This window comes from Globicephala melas, chromosome 16 (assembly GCF_963455315.2).
Source record: "Globicephala melas chromosome 16, mGloMel1.2, whole genome shotgun sequence".
Taxonomy (NCBI): domain Eukaryota; kingdom Metazoa; phylum Chordata; class Mammalia; order Artiodactyla; family Delphinidae; genus Globicephala; species Globicephala melas.
The window spans coordinates 18,596,312-18,615,193 of record NC_083329.1 but is presented as its reverse complement, the minus strand read 5'-3'; the positions used below and the strand labels follow the sequence as shown (position 1 = coordinate 18,615,193).

At 45.7% G+C, this 18,882-nt stretch overlaps 1 protein-coding gene and 1 long non-coding RNA gene across 3 annotated transcripts; both read left to right on the top strand.

The window, feature by feature from the left end:
• Positions 1-7,053: 7,053 nt before the first annotated feature.
• Positions 7,054-18,506, top strand: LOC115844960 (uncharacterized). Of its 2 annotated transcripts, none has more exons than XR_009559372.1 (4): positions 7,054-7,170; positions 9,329-9,427; positions 9,510-9,599; positions 18,074-18,506. It is a non-coding gene; the product is annotated as an uncharacterized lncRNA (long non-coding RNA). The 2 variants fall into 2 exon arrangements; XR_009559371.1 differs by lacking the exon at positions 7,054-7,170 and adding an exon at positions 7,527-7,635.
• On the top strand, positions 7,790-8,212 carry LOC132593298 (oxaloacetate tautomerase FAHD1, mitochondrial-like). Its single transcript, XM_060286666.1, has one exon. The coding sequence runs from the start codon at positions 7,790-7,792 to the stop codon at positions 8,210-8,212; it is 423 nt and encodes a 140-aa protein (XP_060142649.1).
• Positions 18,507-18,882: the final 376 nt, after the last annotated feature.

The window sequence follows — 18,882 nt, the reverse complement described above, 5'->3', positions numbered from 1 at the left end:
CCCTTAATTCTCACAATTATCTGTTAACCCATTGAGTTATAACCTATTTTTTTCCCCTAGACAAATACACACACACACACACGTGTATATATAAATATATAGTTTTTGAAAGAATATAGTTTAGAAAACTGGCTTAATAGCTCACTATTATAAACAACTTTCAGTTATATATTTTTTTGCAACATCATTTTCATTTTCTTTTTTAAAAAAATTTATTTTAAAGTATAGTTGATTTACAATGTTGTGTTCATTTCTGCTGTACAGCAAAGTGATTCAGTTATACATATATACACATTCTTTTTCATATTCTTTTCCATTATGGTTTATCACAGGATATTGAATATAGTTCCCTGTGGTATACAGTAGGACCTTGTTGTTTATCCATCCTCTCTATAATAGTTGAAACACCATTTTCAGGTATTGCAAGCATTCTAAGGATTTACCAAAATTTATTTACAAAATTTTATTTTGTACATTTTTCCTCTCAATTTTTCTCTAATACATTAAATGCTGGAATGAACAGCCTTGGACATAAATTTTTGTGCACACTCTTGAGTATTTCTTTAATATAAAGTCCTAGAAGTGGAAGTTCTAGGATTTAAAGGATTATGAACATTTTAAAGGGTTTTATTCTGCATATGACCAAACTGTTTTATTCTGCATATGACCAAACTGTTCCCTAGCTGTGCCACTAATGTACCTGTGTTTCCCCACATTCTCCCTAGTACTGGGTATTATGAGTTTAAAATAACTTGCCAGATTGATAAGTGAAATGTGGTATCTTATTTTAATTTGTTTGTTTTGGATTATTAGTGAGGTTAAATATTTTTTCTTTCATATTTGGCATTTTTAATCTCTTTTTACAAATGCCTATTTGTGTTTTTGCCCATTTTTTTTCTGTCGGTATTATCTTTTGTTTACTGACTTTAAACGTTTTTAATGTTAAGGCTATTAGCTCTTTATCTGCCATCCAGGTTGCAAACATTTCTTTTCAGTTTGCTTCTTGCCTTTGAGTTAGTGTATGCATATTTCAAATTTTTATATTGTCCAATCCATAAAATTTTTATTTTTTAATCCATCAAAAATTTTATTCAATTTTTCCTTTTGTGTTGTATCTAGAAAAATCTCTCCTAACCTAAGATTATATGTTCACCTGTATATTTTTCCCAATGCCTTTTAGGTTTTGTTTTTACACTTAAATCCTCATAATTTAATTACAATGCAGTTTAAACTAATATCCAAATCAAAGGATTTAAGTTATCAGGAGGAAGATTTTGATTCACTATGTGAGTGAAATTTCTAATGATTTAAAAGCGGACAAAAAGAGAAGAGATTGACAACTGCGGAAATAAGCTAATCTCATAGCTTGACCTTCTACCGGGTTTTTTTTTTTTTTAACATCTTTATTGGGGTATAATTGCTTTACAATGGTGTGTTAGTTTCTGCTTTATAACAAAATGAATCAGTTATACATATACATATGTTCCCATATCTCTTCCCTCTTGCGTCTCCCTCCCTCCCACCCTCCCTATCCCACCCCTCCAGGCGGTCACAAAGCACCGAGCTGGTATCCCTGTGCTACGCGGTTGCTTCCCACTAGCTATCTACCTTACGTTTGGTAGTGTATACATGTACACTTCTACCGGGTTTTAAGAATTGCCCGGCATTCTCTAAGTGCTCAATTAACATTTGCTGAAAGAACGATAGTACAAGAGAGCTTCGTGGCGCCTTTCAACGCTGCTTCTCTGACTTGGTTTGGTTTCCAGCTCACGCCATCTCCACAGATCCTTCCAGAATTGGAGATTGTGCCTCTCAGGGGTGAAGCAGACAAGAGGACGGGATAATACAGAGAGAGCTAATTCCAGGGCGTCTCCTTTTCAAATTTCAACCTCCACATGTTGAGTAAAGATTTGAGGGTTCATCTCTGTTTGTTGGTCACTAAGATGGGAGTGAAATAAGTAGGCGAGCCAGTCCTTAGTCAAAGGGATTTACAAGCAGATTGAGCAGATGAAGCAGGTACCCGTGAGGACTGAAGGAAAAGCACGTGTGCCGTCAAGGAAGAGGGCTGTAGGAAAGAAGGGGTGGGCGGGGTGCTGCTGCAGGGTCTTGAAAACAGCCAAGATGCATTTTATGAGTTGTGTCCAGGGGTTGCTCCAAGCGGTTCTCTCCTGAATGACTCTTCTAAGAAGATCTCTGTTCAGAAAACTGAAGAAATCACAAGAGGTAAGAGTTTCTTTTCTACTTTTTCAAACGACTCTGTGACTCAGGGGAGAAGAAAATGTACATACTTTTTAAAATGATAAGTGAAGCGTGACTACACATAATGTCTATACACGCACCTGCATACAAAACCCGTGTGTGTGTACATGTGCGTGTATACCTGTCTGATGCTTGATTTATTGTTATATATTTTTCTCAATAAAGATACTGTACATTCTAGATTATAGCAGCCCAGGGTAAAAGTAGGGTCTTGATGATAGTGACAAATAAGAATTTCTGTCTCTACCTCATGTGTTCTGTGGAGACGCCAGCATCCCTTAAAGGGCTCATGAACACGTCTGCTCGCCTCCTGGTAACCCAAGGCACCTGCCGTCTCTGACACTCTGGTTTTCCCATCTCAGGGATGCCAAGAGTGGCGGCTCTGCCTCCTGTCTTCTGGCTGCCCCTGCTGAGCCGTCTGTGCCCGGCTGACCAACACCAAGAGGCAGAGGATGATGTCTGCATCCAGGGGCTGCCTTCGGTAGCACCTGAGTCTGCCCAGGGTTCCAGCAGTTTTCATTTTAATGGCTCTGTAATTTTACCTTCCGTGGCCAAGATTCACGTGAATCTTTGGGGATTGGGCAGGGGGATGATTTGATGGGCGGCTGTATGGGAAGCCCCTTGCCATCCTGACACTGGTTTACTCTGTTTGGAGACGATGTGGGCAACTCTGCACCTCTTCTCCTTTCCTGGACTCCTTGTTCCTTCAGGCAAAGTCTTCTTGCCCTGATATGACTGAAGTCTAGGATGAACACAGTTTATCGGACACGCTGACCCACTGAGGACTCACATGATGGGTTTCCAAATGGGCTCCAAAGCCAGCTGGTTTGGTTCGTACCATTTATTAGCTGGGTGATCCCAGTCACATGGCTTCACCTCTTTGGGCCTTGTTACTCATCTGTAAAGTGGAGATAATAGTACTTACATCATAATATTGCTATAGAGATTCTCTGAGTTAATATAAATGAAATGGTTAAAAAAAGTGCTAGGTAGATGCTAAGCACCTAGGTCAAAAAACAACAACTGTTATTTTAACTTCAGGCTCATTCTCCTGTTTTTTAGATTTTGCTTGATTGGAAAGTTCTAATCGACATGGACTCCTCATGGACTTCAAAGGGTTGAAAGATGAAAACAGAGGGAAGCCACTCAAACAGTGCTGGTCATCACATCTACCCAGGTTCGGGGCTACATTTGAGGACCAGTGGCTTGGCTAGACCAACTTTCCTTCTTGCTTTCCTGTGTCCTTCCTTAAATATTTTTTGGACAGAACAGACTTGTTTCCTGTTCTCACTGAGCTCCAGTTCTTATAGAGAAGGAATAAAAGGAGAGAAAATAATTGGGAGAATGGGAGAGAAAAGAGATTCATAGGGTGGGCAGTGGTGTTGGGCATACAAGTTTTGGAGTCTGACAAAGACTGTCCTTGTCATCTCTAGTGTGACCTTAATTGCTTAGCTATTTAGAACCCAAGATCTTTACAAGGGGGTTACTCTCTACCTATCTTATGGGGTGGGGGTGAGGATTAAAGGAGAGAACTTATATGGTAGCTACTCAATAAATATTAATTTCTTACCTCCCTCCTGTCCTTACCCTAACAAGATAAAGCCAGGGTCATAAGTTGCCTGCCCATGACATAGACCTTGGAAGAATTCAGAAGCCTTCAAAAGATTATTTTAAAAGAGTTTATCTAGCAACACTCATTCCGTAATGATTTCCCTTAACAGATTTTTTTTTTTTTTTTGTCTTTTAAAGCCGGGGGCTGGTCTGAAGCAGGTACAGGTGAAATCTGCCAACGGTAGCTGGATCCAAAGATGGCAGTTCCCTCACTTGGAAACTGACTTCTTCTGACTGCTGGTGTTGTGAAATGATGTTGGCAATTGACACATTTTGTCACTTTCCATCTGCTCCTTCCTCTCCCCACCTTCGTTGGTATTTTTGGAAGAATGGTTAAGTACATCAACCTCCAAAAAAAAAAAAGTAATTATTAAATCTTTCTTGTCATCAAGATGTAGTGGGGTTGTGTGTCATGCATAACTCTTGGCAGTGATAAATCTGGATTCTAGAAACAAGATGAATTTTTTCCTTGGCCCTTTTTTTCCTTTTAAAAAAGTTCAGCTTCTGCAGGAGCCTGATGGTTACCTTTCAGAGCTTGTCTTGATTTGATCGGTAGCAAAATGACTTTCCCATTTTGAACAGCTCTGCCGAGGTCCACCAAACCACACAGAGCTGGGTGGTGACTACAATGAACTTTGCCACTTACAAAAAATAGTTTTTTGGTTTATTAACCTTTTATGTCTGGAGTCTGAAATATGGAGCTTCAGCAATATGCTCACGTGAGCCTACTGGCTGGTTGGGCTGCTGGATGAATGAAATGGTGCTTAAGGGGGTTACTATGGAGAAGTAACTACCGCCATTTTTGAATAAGCTCACCCTGTGCGAGCAACTGGAGAAGTACTTTAGGTGCCTTATTTCCACTGAGACCCTCCAAAACCGCAGCTAGTATTTATCGAGCGTTTACTGTGCATCAAGTTGTGCTCAGTGATTTTATAGCGTCTCATTTGACCTTCATATCTTCCTAGGAAGTGTAATTACCTAGTGAGGATGCAAGGGAGAGTAACTTGACTCAGCTCTCTTCAATTTCCAAGCTAGTTTTATTGGATGATGAAACTGAAAAAAAAAAAAAGTCTTTGGGATAAATCTGGATAGCTTTAGGCCTGGCTGTATCCAGGTGCTCAAATGATATGATCAGACCTCTCTCTCCTCATACTGCTTTGCCTTCCTTTATATTGACTTTGTTCTCAGCAGAAACTCTCTATGAGAGTGGCTCTGGCTTATATCCTCCCAGCGTAGAGGCCCAAGTAGAAAGAAAGTGCTTTTGCTTAGTGGCTCCAGCAGTCACTCTGAGTGTACTACATTTGGTTGCATGCTCCAAAGGTAGTCTTCAAACCTGAACCAGGGAGGTAGACTAGATTGAGTGGCCAGAGCTGGGTCATGTGCTTATACCGGGTCCTTTGAGGGGAGGAGTAAGGTCCACCCCATCCATAGCATATGAAGTGAGACTGGGAAGGGATGGTATTCTCAAAGAAAACTGGGGCCCTTTAATCCAAAGAAGACAAAATATCAGGCATCCACCACAGTTCTATTATTGGGCCCATTTCATAGACGAAGAGACTGAGGGTCAGAGAATTTGTGTAATTTAAGATCTCTCCACTGGGAAGTGCCAGAACTGGAATTTGAACCCTCAGTCTGTCTTCCTTCCATTATTTGGCCTATTTTGGGCCTGACCAAATATATTACAGTCCCTGACTAAGGAGCACCTCTTGCGTCTTTCCACGGGCTTGGCTTCCTACAGGTTAGTGGTGAGCAATTAGAGCCAGTTGTCAAACAAGAAGTAATCCAGTTACGCAGGTGGAAGATTAGAAAAAAGCTTTGCTGTGTGCTGTGGATCTGATTCCTGTACATGACGAATCTGCCCCCAAAGAACCTTGGCAGAGCGGACAGGCACAGAGCGAGTTCCTTGGGAAGCAGGGAAGGTGCATGAACTTGCCACCCTAATATGTCACTAGGGAGCCTTCTGCTGGGCTCTGTTCTCGGGTGCATAGGAAACATGAGGCAGGTGGGCTGATTCTGCTGTCCTCGCGGTTGGGGTTGGCAACTCCCTGCAGTTGAACCAGGACCACTTGCTCCGGACACTGAGCGATCACTGGGAAGGAGATCTGTGGGCTCCCAGACCACCCTTCCACAACCTGCAGTGTTGTATCTGCAAGTGTTGGATGGGAACTTCTGGTTGCACAGGAGAGGATTCAGATGGGATATACACAGCGGTAGCATTATATTCCAGAGAGCACATGGTGAGAAGTGTATTCCGTCCCCTGTTCTCTATCAGTCCTTCTGGTCAGCATCTCCCCAAGACTTTGTCCTTGATGGAAGCACATCCCAGCACCAAATCACCACTCTCTCATTTTCTTTCTGACACTAGCAGGATGGGCCTCACGCTCAGCGCCTTTGGCAGGCAGTAGCATCCAGCTGGAATTCCATGGCACTGCTTTTGTTTTTATTGTATTTATCTTTATGGTTTCCTTCCATTATGGCAGGTGGCACTGGTTTTCTACTTACGATAGGCACATACATTTTGTGCACAAAGTACGTTTCTTTTAGTAAAATAAGGTGAGTGGGTTGAAAGAAAACCTTCTTAATTAGATGTGTCATATGCGTCAGTCAGGGTTCAACCAAATAAACAGAGGCAGAAGGAGATATGTATGGCGATTTATTGCAAGGGGCTCACATAGGTGTGGGTCTGGCTAGGTGAGCTTGAAATCCATAGGTGGGTGGTCAGGGAGGGCAGGCTGGGCTGAACCTGCTTCCACAGGGGGAATTCCTTCTGCTTCTGGGAAACCTCGGCTCTCAAGGTGTCTGAACTAATTGAATCGATCCATCCAGATCATCTGGGATCATCTCCCTTACCTAAAGTCAACTGATTATGGACTTTAATCCTATCTACAGATGCTTTCACCTAGACTAGTGTTTGATTGAGTAACTGGGGCTGTTGCTTTGCCAGGTTAACACACAGGAGTTCCCACTAGATAGCGGCACAGGTGACACAGCTTAGCGGAGGTTGTGAAGGAGGTAAGTCAGTGATGGGCAGTTACTACCTGAACTAAGCAGGTGGGGCAAATGACTAGGATATTTAAGTCCTGATGAGGGAGCTGGGCGTTCAAGCCGGAAGTGAGGCTTTCTGGGCTTGGAGATGGTATTTTAGCCGTGTGGGTGCTGGCAGGAGCCTTGAGGAGTGGCGCAGGGAGAGCAGAGCACAGCAGCCTGCCTTTTGGACCACCTTCTCTTAGGCACATTTTCTATGGGACCAGCTCCTGTCTGCCTCTCTTTTCCTAATTTCGTCTGTTCAGCTTAAGAGAGGTAAGTTTGGTCTTTTATTTTTTTTAACATCTTTTCTGGAGTATAATTGCTTTACAATGGTGTGTTAGTTTCTGCTTTATAACAAAGTGAATCAGCCATATGCATACGTGTCCTCCCTCTTCCGTCTCCCTCCCACCCTCCCTATCCCACCCCTCTAGGTGGTCACACAGCACCCAGCTGATCCCCCTGAGCTATGCGGCTGCTTCCCACTAGCTCTCTATTTGACACTTGGTAGTGTATATATGTCCATGCCACTCCCTCACGTGGGTTTCTTCTCAGAAAAAGTCTGCAGGCCCGGTGTGGGGCTGCTGAGGGCCACCTGAGAGGCAGCGTCGGCTGGAGAGCTGCGCCGGAGCCTCCGCCTCTCTCCGGGGACCAGGCTGCGTCCCCAGGCCGGGCAGCGCACAGGGAGCCACCAGACAGCGGCTCCCAAGGGGACTCGCACCGCGACTCCCAGGCACCGAGGTCAGAGTCGGGGGACAGCGCTCCGAGGTAGTCGGTCCTCTCTGGGCAGCTGTAGGCGTCCGATGGCCGGCCAGGCAGAGTCCACGTGACTCCGGGGGCCACGGGTAGGAGCGCGGCAGCCGCCAGGCCGCCGTCCCGCTCCTGAGGGTGGGGGATGAGCATCGTGTGCTCGGGCAGGAGCCGCGCGGCCCCTGTCGGGGAGATGCAGAGCGCCCTGCAGAGAAAGCCAGCCCTGCAGAGAAAGCCAGCCGGAGCTCTTCCCCGGAGCCTCCACTGCCTGCGCTCGCGGGTCCTCGTGCCCACCTACGCGTATAGCCTGCACCACGAGCTCCAGCTGGGGGTGGTGATGCGCAAGCGGTTCTGCGCCGGCCGGGAGGCCGCGGTCGTGGACTGCGTGGCCGGCTACGCTCTGTGCTTGGACGAGACCACCAGGGACATGCAGGAAGAGTGCAAGAAGGGGCTGCTTGCGACTCAGGCCGAGAGCTCCACGGCCTCCTGCCCTGTCAGAGTGTTGGTGCCCAAAGAGAAGATTCCTGACCCTCAAAGCCTGAAGCTCTGGCTCAAAGTCAATGGCTAACTCAGGCAGGCGGGTGAAATATCCTTCATGATTTTTTTCCATCCTCCTATACCATCAGCTACGTTTCGAAGATAATGAACTTGAAGAAGGAGATATTATCTTGACCGGGACGCCAAAGGGAGTGGGACCTGTTAAAGAGAACAATGAGATCCAGGCTGGTATACAGGGGGTCGTCAGTATGATATTTAAGGTGGAAAGGCCAGAATATTGAGTCTATACAAAGCACCCTAACTTCTTAACAGAAGTTTCAGGGGAAAAGGGAACAAGACAAAAGCAAGAAAAGGTTATTTAATTAAATGTGATAATCCTTTAATAAGAAACCACTCTTTAAAAATGACTGGACTGCCATGCCTCAACTCAAGGAAAAACCTGATCTAGAAGAGCTGGGCCGGAAATGGAGATGAGAAACAGTGTCTTCTAGGAATCAACGAACCAAATGTTCAGAAGACTTACTTTCCTTTCCTAGAGCTGGACTGGATAAGACTTTTCACTGAGTCATTCTGGGACCAGGTGTTCAAGACTTAAAATCTGCAAAGAAAGCAGAAAAGCACGTTTCATCAGTGTTTCCCAAATTTCCTTGATCATTAAAATCACCTGGAAGTATTTGTAAAATTAAAATTTCCAAATTACTGGCCCATCCCAGGCCCCATGTATTAGTTAATGGAATCAATCTCTAGCACTCCAGGTGATTCTTATCATGGAAATGTGGGAAAACACTACACAGTCAGTTAATTAAAAGTTTTATTTAATAAGTGAGCAATTAATGAGGACCTCACTCATTTGCTTAGGGGGTGAATTCTGGCCCATAGATTCTGGTTTCAGGATAATTTTGAAACTATTGTTTCCCAAATAAATACTCTGTCTTTTGTTTGCTCTGCACCCCACCCCCCAACAAAAAAGAAAAAAGTGCAAAAGGGTAGGACTCCAATCATATAACCAGGTGGTGACTGTGATTCTCATGAAGCCTCCCCTCATCACCAGGGACACCCCTTTACTAAACTCTTCACTGTCAGATGGACTTCATCTTTGAAGCCCCGAGGTGGTCCCATCCAGTGATAATGGTCATTGAATTGGAAATGTAATTACATGATTATTAATCATTTTTTTTCCCTCCAGATTGAAGAAAAACTGAAAAAGTCCATGGGGAACTTCTTCTTGTTGTGACAATTGGAAAAGGCTGTGGAACTTGCACTTAGATGAGAAGATTGATTCCAGGTGAGTTTCCTGGGGATGTGAGGGGAGGGGAGGGCAGTTGGTTTCATTTTTTAAAGACTGGAATTTTCTGTTTCCTTTGGAGGCCTTAATTAACTTTCTGGACCATGAGCCATGCCTTCATAGAACACAGAACTGATCAGATTTCCAGTGCTTGACCCACGGAGCAGTGATGGTAAGTGAACGTCTTTGCTAACATTCTGAGATTGATATTGTGACAAGTGAAGTGTGGCCTGGAAATCTTTTCCATCACTGAGAATGTACAGTGTTTGTCACGGTGATTGCCCTGGTCTAGCCCTCCTCCCAGAGCTTCAGAAGCAGGAGTTCCCCCTCTGGTGACCAGAGGAAGGACTGGATCACTTGGATCACTTTCTAATATGAGCCACAAAGAGGTGGGTGGGTTTGGGTGCCTGTTTCATGTTTACCGGTATCTGAAAGGCAAATCATATTCTGGGGATCCCTAGGGGGAAATCGTCTTACTTAAGTCTGTTGAGAGGAAAAAGCATGTTGCAGCTTTCTTTTCCGTGGCCTAAAATCTTCAAGTTTGCAGATGACATCCAGCCAGGTAAATAGGTCTCATTTCAAGGGCCAACCTCACCTGAGTGGTAGGGGCTGCCTGAGGCCAGGGAGGATGCCAGGCCTTCCCTAGGCCCAAAGGGGAAAGTCCTGAGACTGTTGCTGATGTCTGTCATGGGTGGTGGGCATGGGGGTAAGAGTGGCCTGGGGACGAAGCCACAGAATGTAAAGATTAATGTTTAGTTTAATGTTTAGATTATGGTAGAATTTCTGTGCTTTTTTCCCCTCACTTAGATTGTAAACTAAGTGAGGCAGGGTTTGGGAGTCGTTCATTTATAGTGCAGGTGACTGCTTCTTTTGGACAGCCTCTTCTCTTGCCCTATGCATGCTTTAAACACGGAGCAACTCTCTCATGCCCACCTCCCTCCAGAAGCCCCTCTCTGACCCTGCCAAGGCTCTCCAAAGGCATCGGGGAGGGGATTTCACTGAACGTCTCGTCCAAGGACAAGGAGTCCCATTGCTCACTCTCCGTCTGCATCTCCTCCGGATTATTTTGGGACTTGGGCTTGGCTGCAGGGAGTGCTAGCTTGACTCACAGGGCTTAATCCCATGGGAGTTTATTTTTCTCTTATAACAAGGATTCTGGAGGTGGGCTTCCCACGGGCAGCAGCTCCACCTTGGTGGAGGTTTTCCTGGCTTCCTCTGTCTTCGTGCTCTGCCATCTCTAGCACATGGCTTTCATGCGCAGGCTTATCATGTCATGGTAGCGAGAGGACTGCTTCCCCTGCGGGCCTCAGGTCCATATTCTGGAGGAAGGAGGGGAAGAGAGGAGAGCATGTCACGTTGCCAGTTAGCTGGTCCCTTTTTATCAACATCCAGCAGGTTTCTGCTTCCATACTTCCATCTCTCCAGGCAGAATTGGGTCACATGGCCGCTTCCAGCTGCACGGGAGTCTAGGGTGTTTCTGGGTTTCAGCAGGAAGGGCAGAGCACACACTGGCAGGCAACCAGCCAGGATAGGCACAGCCTCCCAGCCACCTCCTCATCTTGCCTCTGTGGCCTGAAGACATTCCCCACGCCTCCAGCCATGTTGATTCCAGACTCCCCTTCCCACCCCAAATATCCCCCCACTCTGGGGGGTCATGGAGGTGCCCTGCTCGGATCTCCTTGCTGGGGCACAGCTGCTGCACAGCCTCAGCTGCCTGCCTTTCGATTCCCCGCCATGTTCATGGTGCGACCACATTTCCCCTGTGTCCACCCGGCCCCTGACTGAGTGCAGCAGGGTCACTAGAGTTGGCCATTCCTCCTCAGCGTGGGACTCTTCTAACAGACAGCCTTTTCTCAGAGCCTTTCCATCAGCCTGGCCAAGGCTTTCCGGGAGCTGCCCTGAAGTCTAATTTTCCTTCCCCCCACCCCCTCTCCCTCCCCCCCACACCGCCTCCTCTCCTGGGGGTTAGGCCCGCATCATGGTCTGAAGGCTCTTCTCTCCCCTCCTGCTTCCTCCCCTTTTATCCTTTACAGGCATTTCCCCTAAATAAACCTCTGCTCATCTAACGCTGTCTTGTTGTCTGCTTCTCGGAAGGCTGACACTGACTTGCCTCCCTTCCCACGTCTTCAGAGCCTTTCCCTTATGTGGAGAAATTTCACTCGCTGGGATCTCCAGTTTGCAGTGAGAGCCACATAGTTTTCCTTGTAACCTCTTCATTACCCCTTGACTTCTAAAGAAGGTAGTGCCCGAGGTAGATTCTTCGTTTGAATTCTTTTAGGAATATTTCCCTTGCCACAAAATGAATCAGTCACGCTTATTGAGAGTTTGTTATGCGCCAGGTCTTGTTTTAAGTGCTGGGGGAGACTAAGATTTATCAGTCTGGGTCCCTGCCCTGCTGGCGTTCACAGGCTAGTGGATTTAGGGAAGAGCCTTGCTTTTTCATTGGAAGGGGGTGTGCCCTGTCCACCTGCAGTCTCTCTAAACCCTGGGGTCCTATCCAGCATTTCTACCTCGAGCCTCTCTGCCACTTTCCTGGCAAATTACAGAAGAAGCAAAGCAGCTGTTGCCCCTGCAACCAGCACATCAAAAGTCCAGGTAACACGGGCTTGGTGTAACCATGGCAACCTTAATGGGGCACAATGACCCAGCATAAATCCAGCCCCAAGCTCACTGTAAAATGTGAGGGAGCTCTGTCTCTGCTCCAGAGCGTTTGGAGGAAAGGTGCCTTGCTCTCCGTGCATGCCCAGTAGGTTTCCCTAATACAACAGGAGCATCAGGTGATGCTACCCTCAGAGTGCAGAAGAGCAGGAAGCCCTGTTGTTAGTGCAGGATGGTTTTCCGTGGCCTGTGAACTGGGTTGATAGATTCATCTGGCCATTTATTTACATGCTCTGGATCTGCCTTGGGCTTGCTAAATGAAGCCAGATGGGCGCTCTAGCCGTGGAAGGAACAAGGGACGTCTTATATGCAAATATGCGTGTACAAGTGCGCACAGTGCCATGCATGTGGATGAGTCAGAACTGCCCTGTGAGTAATTCCTTACATCTGTCTGTTGTCTCTTTTCACCTTGCATGGCTGGGAATGGCTCCATCGCTATGCCTACTGACGCCAGTGATACATTTTCTGCTCCCTTTGCTGAAACCTGCCTTCTTCATAGCCTCCAGGTTTTGCCCCAGGTGTCATGTGCTCAGAGTGGCCCTCCCTGGCTATTGTAGCAAGCCCCCAGCGCCCAGTGACCCTCTCTTCCATCACTCTGTCTCCCCCATAGTCCTTAACCTTTTCTGCATCTAACCTTTCTCATTTGTGTGCTTTTTTTAATAGATCTTCATTGGAGTATAATTGCTTCACAAGACTGTGTTAGTTTCTGTTGTACAACAAAGTGCATCAGCCATATGCATACATATGTCCCCATATCCCCTCCCTCTTGAGCCTCCCTCCCACCCTCCCTATCTCACACATCTAGGTCATTGCAAAGCCCCGAGCCGATCTCCCTGTGCTATGCTGCTGCTTCCCACTAGCTAACTATTTTATATTCGGTAGTGTATATATGTCGATGCTACTATCACTTTGCCCTAGTTTCCCCCTCCCTCGCCTTGTCCTCAAGTCCATTCTCTACGTCTTTATTCTTGCCCTGCCACTAGGTCCATCAGTACCTTTTTTTTTTTAAATTCAATATATATGTGTTAGCATACAGTATTTGTTTTTCTCTTTGAAAAAGGAACCCTCCTGCACTGTTGGTGGGAATGTAAATTGATACAACCACTATGGAGAACAGTATGGAGGTTCCTTAAAAAACTAAAAATAGAGCTGGTTTATTTTTGTTCTCTACCCGCACTTGCATGTCACTTGCATATCTATCGTGTTTTATCTCCTGAGCATCTAGCAAAGGGCCTGGCACAAAGTAGGTGCTCAATAAATACCCATTGAATGACCAATTGAATACTTCTTCCAGGCCCTTGGTGTCCAATAGTGGTAGCAGTATTTGGAATCCATAACCAGGGCAGTACAGGGAAGACCCCAATCTTGAAGGACTTTTTCCCTCCTTTTTCTGGAAGCTCCCCCTCTTGCCCCTCCAAGTGCCATGACCTTTAGATGTAGTTTGGCTGTAGACAGGCTGTCAGTTCTCACCTGTTGGAGAGAGAGCAGGGGAATCAGTGATTGAGGGGAAGTGGGGGGAGGGCAATGGAAAGGGGGTGGCTCCACTCTCCATCTTTTGGTGTTTATGCATATTTCCGAATCTTTATCCTATTGTTAAAAAGGGCTCTGGGCTAAGTACAGCAAGCTGGGAGGTCTCAAGTAGAACCAGACAGATGTCTCTGTTTAACTCATAAGCTGATTACATCCTGCTGTGTCTCAAAAAATCAAATGAAAAATAAAAACTCCTCAACCCCTGCCTCTTCACACTTCATTTGACAAGACACGAGTCACGCTCCTTTGGTAATAGCCGTACCAAAGGAAAGGCTGGAAAGGCTTACTTCTACTGTTACTCTGCTGCGTGTTGACTTCCTTCCACAGTTGCAGTCCTGACAGGGGATCATCAAGGTTATCGAATGTTTGAATGGCTTTGGGCTGGAAGATAATTTATAAATGGGATTGACACCCTTCTGTTTAGTATGATGCTGGTGATACGACACTGTGACCAGGGCCTGGGTTAAATGCCCTATGGCAGATGTTTTGGAGAGAAGACAATGGGATTGTCTCACATTCCTTTGACAAGTGACTACAGTCGTAGAATGACATTTGTACCAGTCCCAGTGACGCTGCATGTTGGTTGAGCCTGACCCTTGCCTTCTCCCTGATTAGAGAAGCCAGCATGCAGGCAATCTACCTGGAGAGCTGGGAAGTCCATTCCATCAGGATGGATGGGGAGGGGCTGGCAGCCTCTTTAGCAGCACCTCTGCCAGCCTGCTCTTGCCCTCTGCCACCCCTCCACCTGCATCCGGTTGTTATGGCTGGATGGTAATGGCTTGGTCCCTTGGCGAGGACTGCTCCTTCCTTTGGGTTGAGCTCTCCGGCTCTTGAGAGTTCCAAAGGCTTTACTCTGCCACTCACTCCCCTGTGCTTGTGGTCCTGGAGTAGACAGGCTTGATTGGTCCTTGCTGAGGCTGATGTGATGAACTCTCAGCCTCTGTCCCCAATCATGTCATTTTCTAGGTGCTTTGGAGTTATTGAATGGTTTCTTTTTCTGGCTTTACTTGTCCCTTCAGCTATGATCTTCACTTTCCTCCTCTTCTGGCAGCCAAAGGCTTTTGATGTCAAGCCTACTTTCCCGAAATCTGATGAAAGGCACAGAAGCTGAACTGTCACCCAGTGTCGGGGATCAGGTGTTGCTTGCTCCCCCAGTGACTCTTCCTGTTCTTCCAGCAAACAATTTTGGAACTGCTTAATTGCTCAGAGCCCATCTGAATTCTCCTGGTGTGAACAGGGCTGTATTCTTGATCACATTAAGACATTTAAAATGGACTTCAGGGATTTCCCCGTGAGCACCTACTTTGTCTCATTGCCAGGGGCAAGGGTCTCCTTGGCTCTCCATTGAAGGGTGAGGTTAATTTTCTCTGCAACGTCTTTAAGTCTCAGGGGTGGTGAAATTGTGATGGTTGGCTCTGTACTGGGAAACCTTGAGAAGACTCGTGGGCTTGAAGTATAGAGGTAAGACCAAAGAGGGGAGAGAAGCCATTGGCATGTGAGATTGACAGTTGATGAGCTGCGTCCACACACTTGTCCTTGGGAACATAATTCTTATGGTTCTGATGTTTCCTGACAACAAAGTAGGACAAAGTGAATCAAGTGTGTGGTGTCAGGTATTGGACATTGGAGTTAGGTGAAGGCAGAGAAAATCTGTGCGAGATCTCTGAGGTTGGATTTGTGTGGCGGGCATTATTCAGTTTAGCTTCAAGACAATGGTGTTTTTAGGAAGAAAAAGGAAGAACTATAGCCTAAACGTGTCCAGTGTACCAACAAATATTCTGATGCTTAATTTAAAAAAATACTTTTTATTAATTGAGCTCCTACTGTTTCTTAAAGAACTTTGCATGTATTATCTCCAATCATTACAAAAGCCATTCAGGCTGGTGGAATTATCTCCACCTTACAGGTAAGACCCAACACATTGAACAGGTCCAAGGGGACGTCTTGATGCCCAGCCTTGCCCATCTGAGCAAAAGGCACTGCTCTCCCCTTGTAGAAGCTGCAAAATTGGCTGTTGTCCCAAATTTCCTCCCCCTTACCCTGACCTTCAGTCTGTGAGTGTGTGTCAATTCCACCTCATCCCTGGGACTTGTACATTTCTCTGTTTCCACTTTTACTAGCCTCATCCACATCTGCATGGTCTTCTGAGTTTGTCTCTTGCCCCTCCAAATGTCTTCTCCACTCAGCATCAGAGCAGTCTTTACAAAACACAAACCACCCATGGTACTCGACTGCTTAAGATTCTTCAAGGACTCGCCATTCCCAGCCCGCCCCTTCTGCCCCATCCTATCTGGTTTCCTTCTCACCCACCTCCCATTACACCCCCCTTCCACTCTGAAGCATGCCCCCATGTAGTCTTCCTGCGTTGGTTTCCCCTGCCTCAAGCACTCTGCATCCTCCTTCTCCCAGGTCAGTGCCTCTTCTTCTTTAGGTCCTGTCAGAAGCCTCCTTGGGCTCCCTTGTTATTCTCCATCAGTGGATTCATTTTAATTTCCTCACGTTCAGAATGGGGCTGTGAAATCTGCATTTTGACTAGCTCCCTCGACCCTATGATTCTAATGCAGGCGGTCCATTACTTCCATGGAAAACGTAAGGGCAGTTTTCTTACATGCTGCTACAGCTCAAGACAATTTTTTGAGAAATGCAAGCAGAAAAGGAGTCCTCTTTGGGCAGTGCCTGTAGAAAAGCCAAATGAGATAAGAGACTTTCTATGTCCTTGATAATATGTAGGAGGTATTATGAAAACCAAAACATTATGTTACTATGCTTGACCTTCCAGTTAGGCACCAGGCTTGACCCCAAATGTTTTTTAGACACTTCCCCAAGGCCTCATTCTTTGAACCTCAACAGGTAAAAGTAGCCATGTACTACTTTTAGGTTATGTACATAAAGATAGTTGCAAAGGTGGTTTGGATAGCAGCTGTATATTAGGAGTGTTCGATCTCTCAGGGTGACAGCTGTGGCGGGGTTGCTGGTTGTGGAATGGATGTGTTTGGATGTTTGTCATGTGGTCTCATTACCCTCGGCAGCCCTGAGCCCAGGTAACATTGGACTGGTGTGAACCCTGCTGCACAGACTTTCCAATCTGGCAGCTGTTTGGACATTTCTCATTTTCAGTTGACAGATTCGATGCTGTCCCACAGCAATGAATTCTAGAACTACACTGATGCCACCAAAGATCTGGAAAATTTTTAGTGTCCCCAAAGGACCTGTGCGGTTTTTGGAAGAGGGGAAAAAAAGGGTTATTAAAAGAAGATTATCACACAAAAAGTGCAGTAGACACGAGGGATTTCTTCAGTTCTTTGTTTATTCCTGTTATTTGGAATCCAGGGAGATGGTGGTTTGCCATAGTGAGTTGAGTTTTCTGAACATGGTCTTGATTTTTAATTGATGCCTTTCCTTCAAAGGGTTCCATTTTTGTCAAGTTTTAAGTGTAAGCCTAAGGTTGGATTTTTGTGGATTTCCTTATTAAAGTAATGAGGAAGAAATAAAATATATTGATATTTATATGTACACAAATGCACATACTTCTTCAAAAACAACTTTCCTTCAAGTCATCTATTCCTATTCCATCTATTTCCTTCAAAACATCTTCAAGTCAAACTATTTTTCCTGTATTCCAAACATAAAGGAGAAATTTGTTCAAAACAGAACCAACTGTCCTTCTCACTGATTCTCCCTCTTTATTTCCCATCTGTCCTCCCAAGGACCTTTACTGAGTGTTTTTCTTTGCGTCTATCTTGTTCACAGTTGCATACATAGAAAGTAGGATATCATCTGGTATAGTCTCTGCCCTCACTGAGTTTACAGTTTGGGAATTGGGATGAGGGAGGGGGAGATAGGCATTTAATAAATTATTTAAGAAATGATTACGTTTTCATAAATACTATGAAAAAATACAAGATGCTGTGAGAGCTCTTTACAGAGGGTCAGGAAAGCTTCCCTGAGAAGGTGCCATTTAAGCTGAGACCTGAGGGACGATGAGGGGTTGGCTGAGTGACCCCGAATAGGGCCCCAGCATTCCATGCAGATATCAACAAGCAGCATGTGCAAAGGCTCTGGGGCAGGAAGCACAGAGCATTTGAGCAAACAAAAGAAGGCCAATATGTTAGGGGAGACATTTGCAGGGGTCAGACCTATGCAGGCCTCTGTAAGCCAAAGCCAAATCTGTGTACTTAATTCTAAAAGCAGTAGGAAGCCATGGGAACGTTTATGCAATGGTTTGTGTTCTTAAAAGCACGTTCTAATGTTGAAGCTAATTGAAGAGAGTCAAGAGTGAGGAGTGGGAAGACTGGCCAGGAGGCCATTATAGCTGAGTCATGAAATCATGGTGGTTTGAAAGGGTAGTGAGGTGGGAGAGTAAAGAATATATTGGAGAAATGTCCAGCAGGTAAAATTCATGACTGAGGGAGAAGGAGGTGTCAGAATGACTCCAGCATTTCTTCTTTGAACGTACAGAAATGCCATTTTCTATGATGGGGAACCTGGAGACGGTTGGAGGTGGGGAAGAAGGCCAGTTTGGTTCTGCGCTTGTGGAGCTGAAGCTGCTTTGTCACCCCGGTGGAGCTGTCGAGAAGGCAGGTGATGTGTGAGACTGTGCTTGGAACACAGATCTGTCCCAGAAAGATGCATTTTGGAAATTTCACCATTTGCTAGAACAAGTTTTTCTTGACTCTGAATGTCCCTTACCTAAAGAACATTACCACTTCAGCTGCAATGCAGGATTCACAAAAGTGCCAAACACTTGTTCCACCAGCTTGGACTTTGAATAATAGGTGTCTGAAACCCCTTCAAAGTGGACGAGAGAGAGAGAGAGAGAGAGGGTGAAAGAGACCCTGACACATACAATTAACCATCACCATCGGACACTAGAGTCTACAGAGCTGGGGCAGCAGGCAGTGGTCACGAGGCACCGTGGTACCAGGGCTTGTCATGAGCTAGGGAGAGGATGAAGACAGCCCATCTGAAGTCTCATCTAGAGAATGATCCACAGGTTTCAAAAGTCAATGGAGAGCCAGGTAAGCAAGCTCCACGGAAAGAGAAGAATGATACCAGAGATGAGCAGGGAAAAGCCCTGAGTCAAGTATTCAGAGAGGCTGGTAGGGCAAATTAATAGTCAAGTATTCAGAGAGGCTGGTAGGGCAAATTAATAGCCTGTGAAATGCCCAGGATACGGGTCATAAATACATGATGCTGGGAGGGTAGCAGGTCCATGCCTCCTAAAAACTCTCCCGGGAGGAAAAAATTTTAACTGTTGCAACTCTAAT

Coding starts and splice junctions, on each gene's coding strand:
- LOC132593298 (XM_060286666.1), top strand. CDS start 7,790: ATGAGCATCGTGTGCTCGGGCAGGAGCCGCGCGGCCCCTGTCGGGGAG.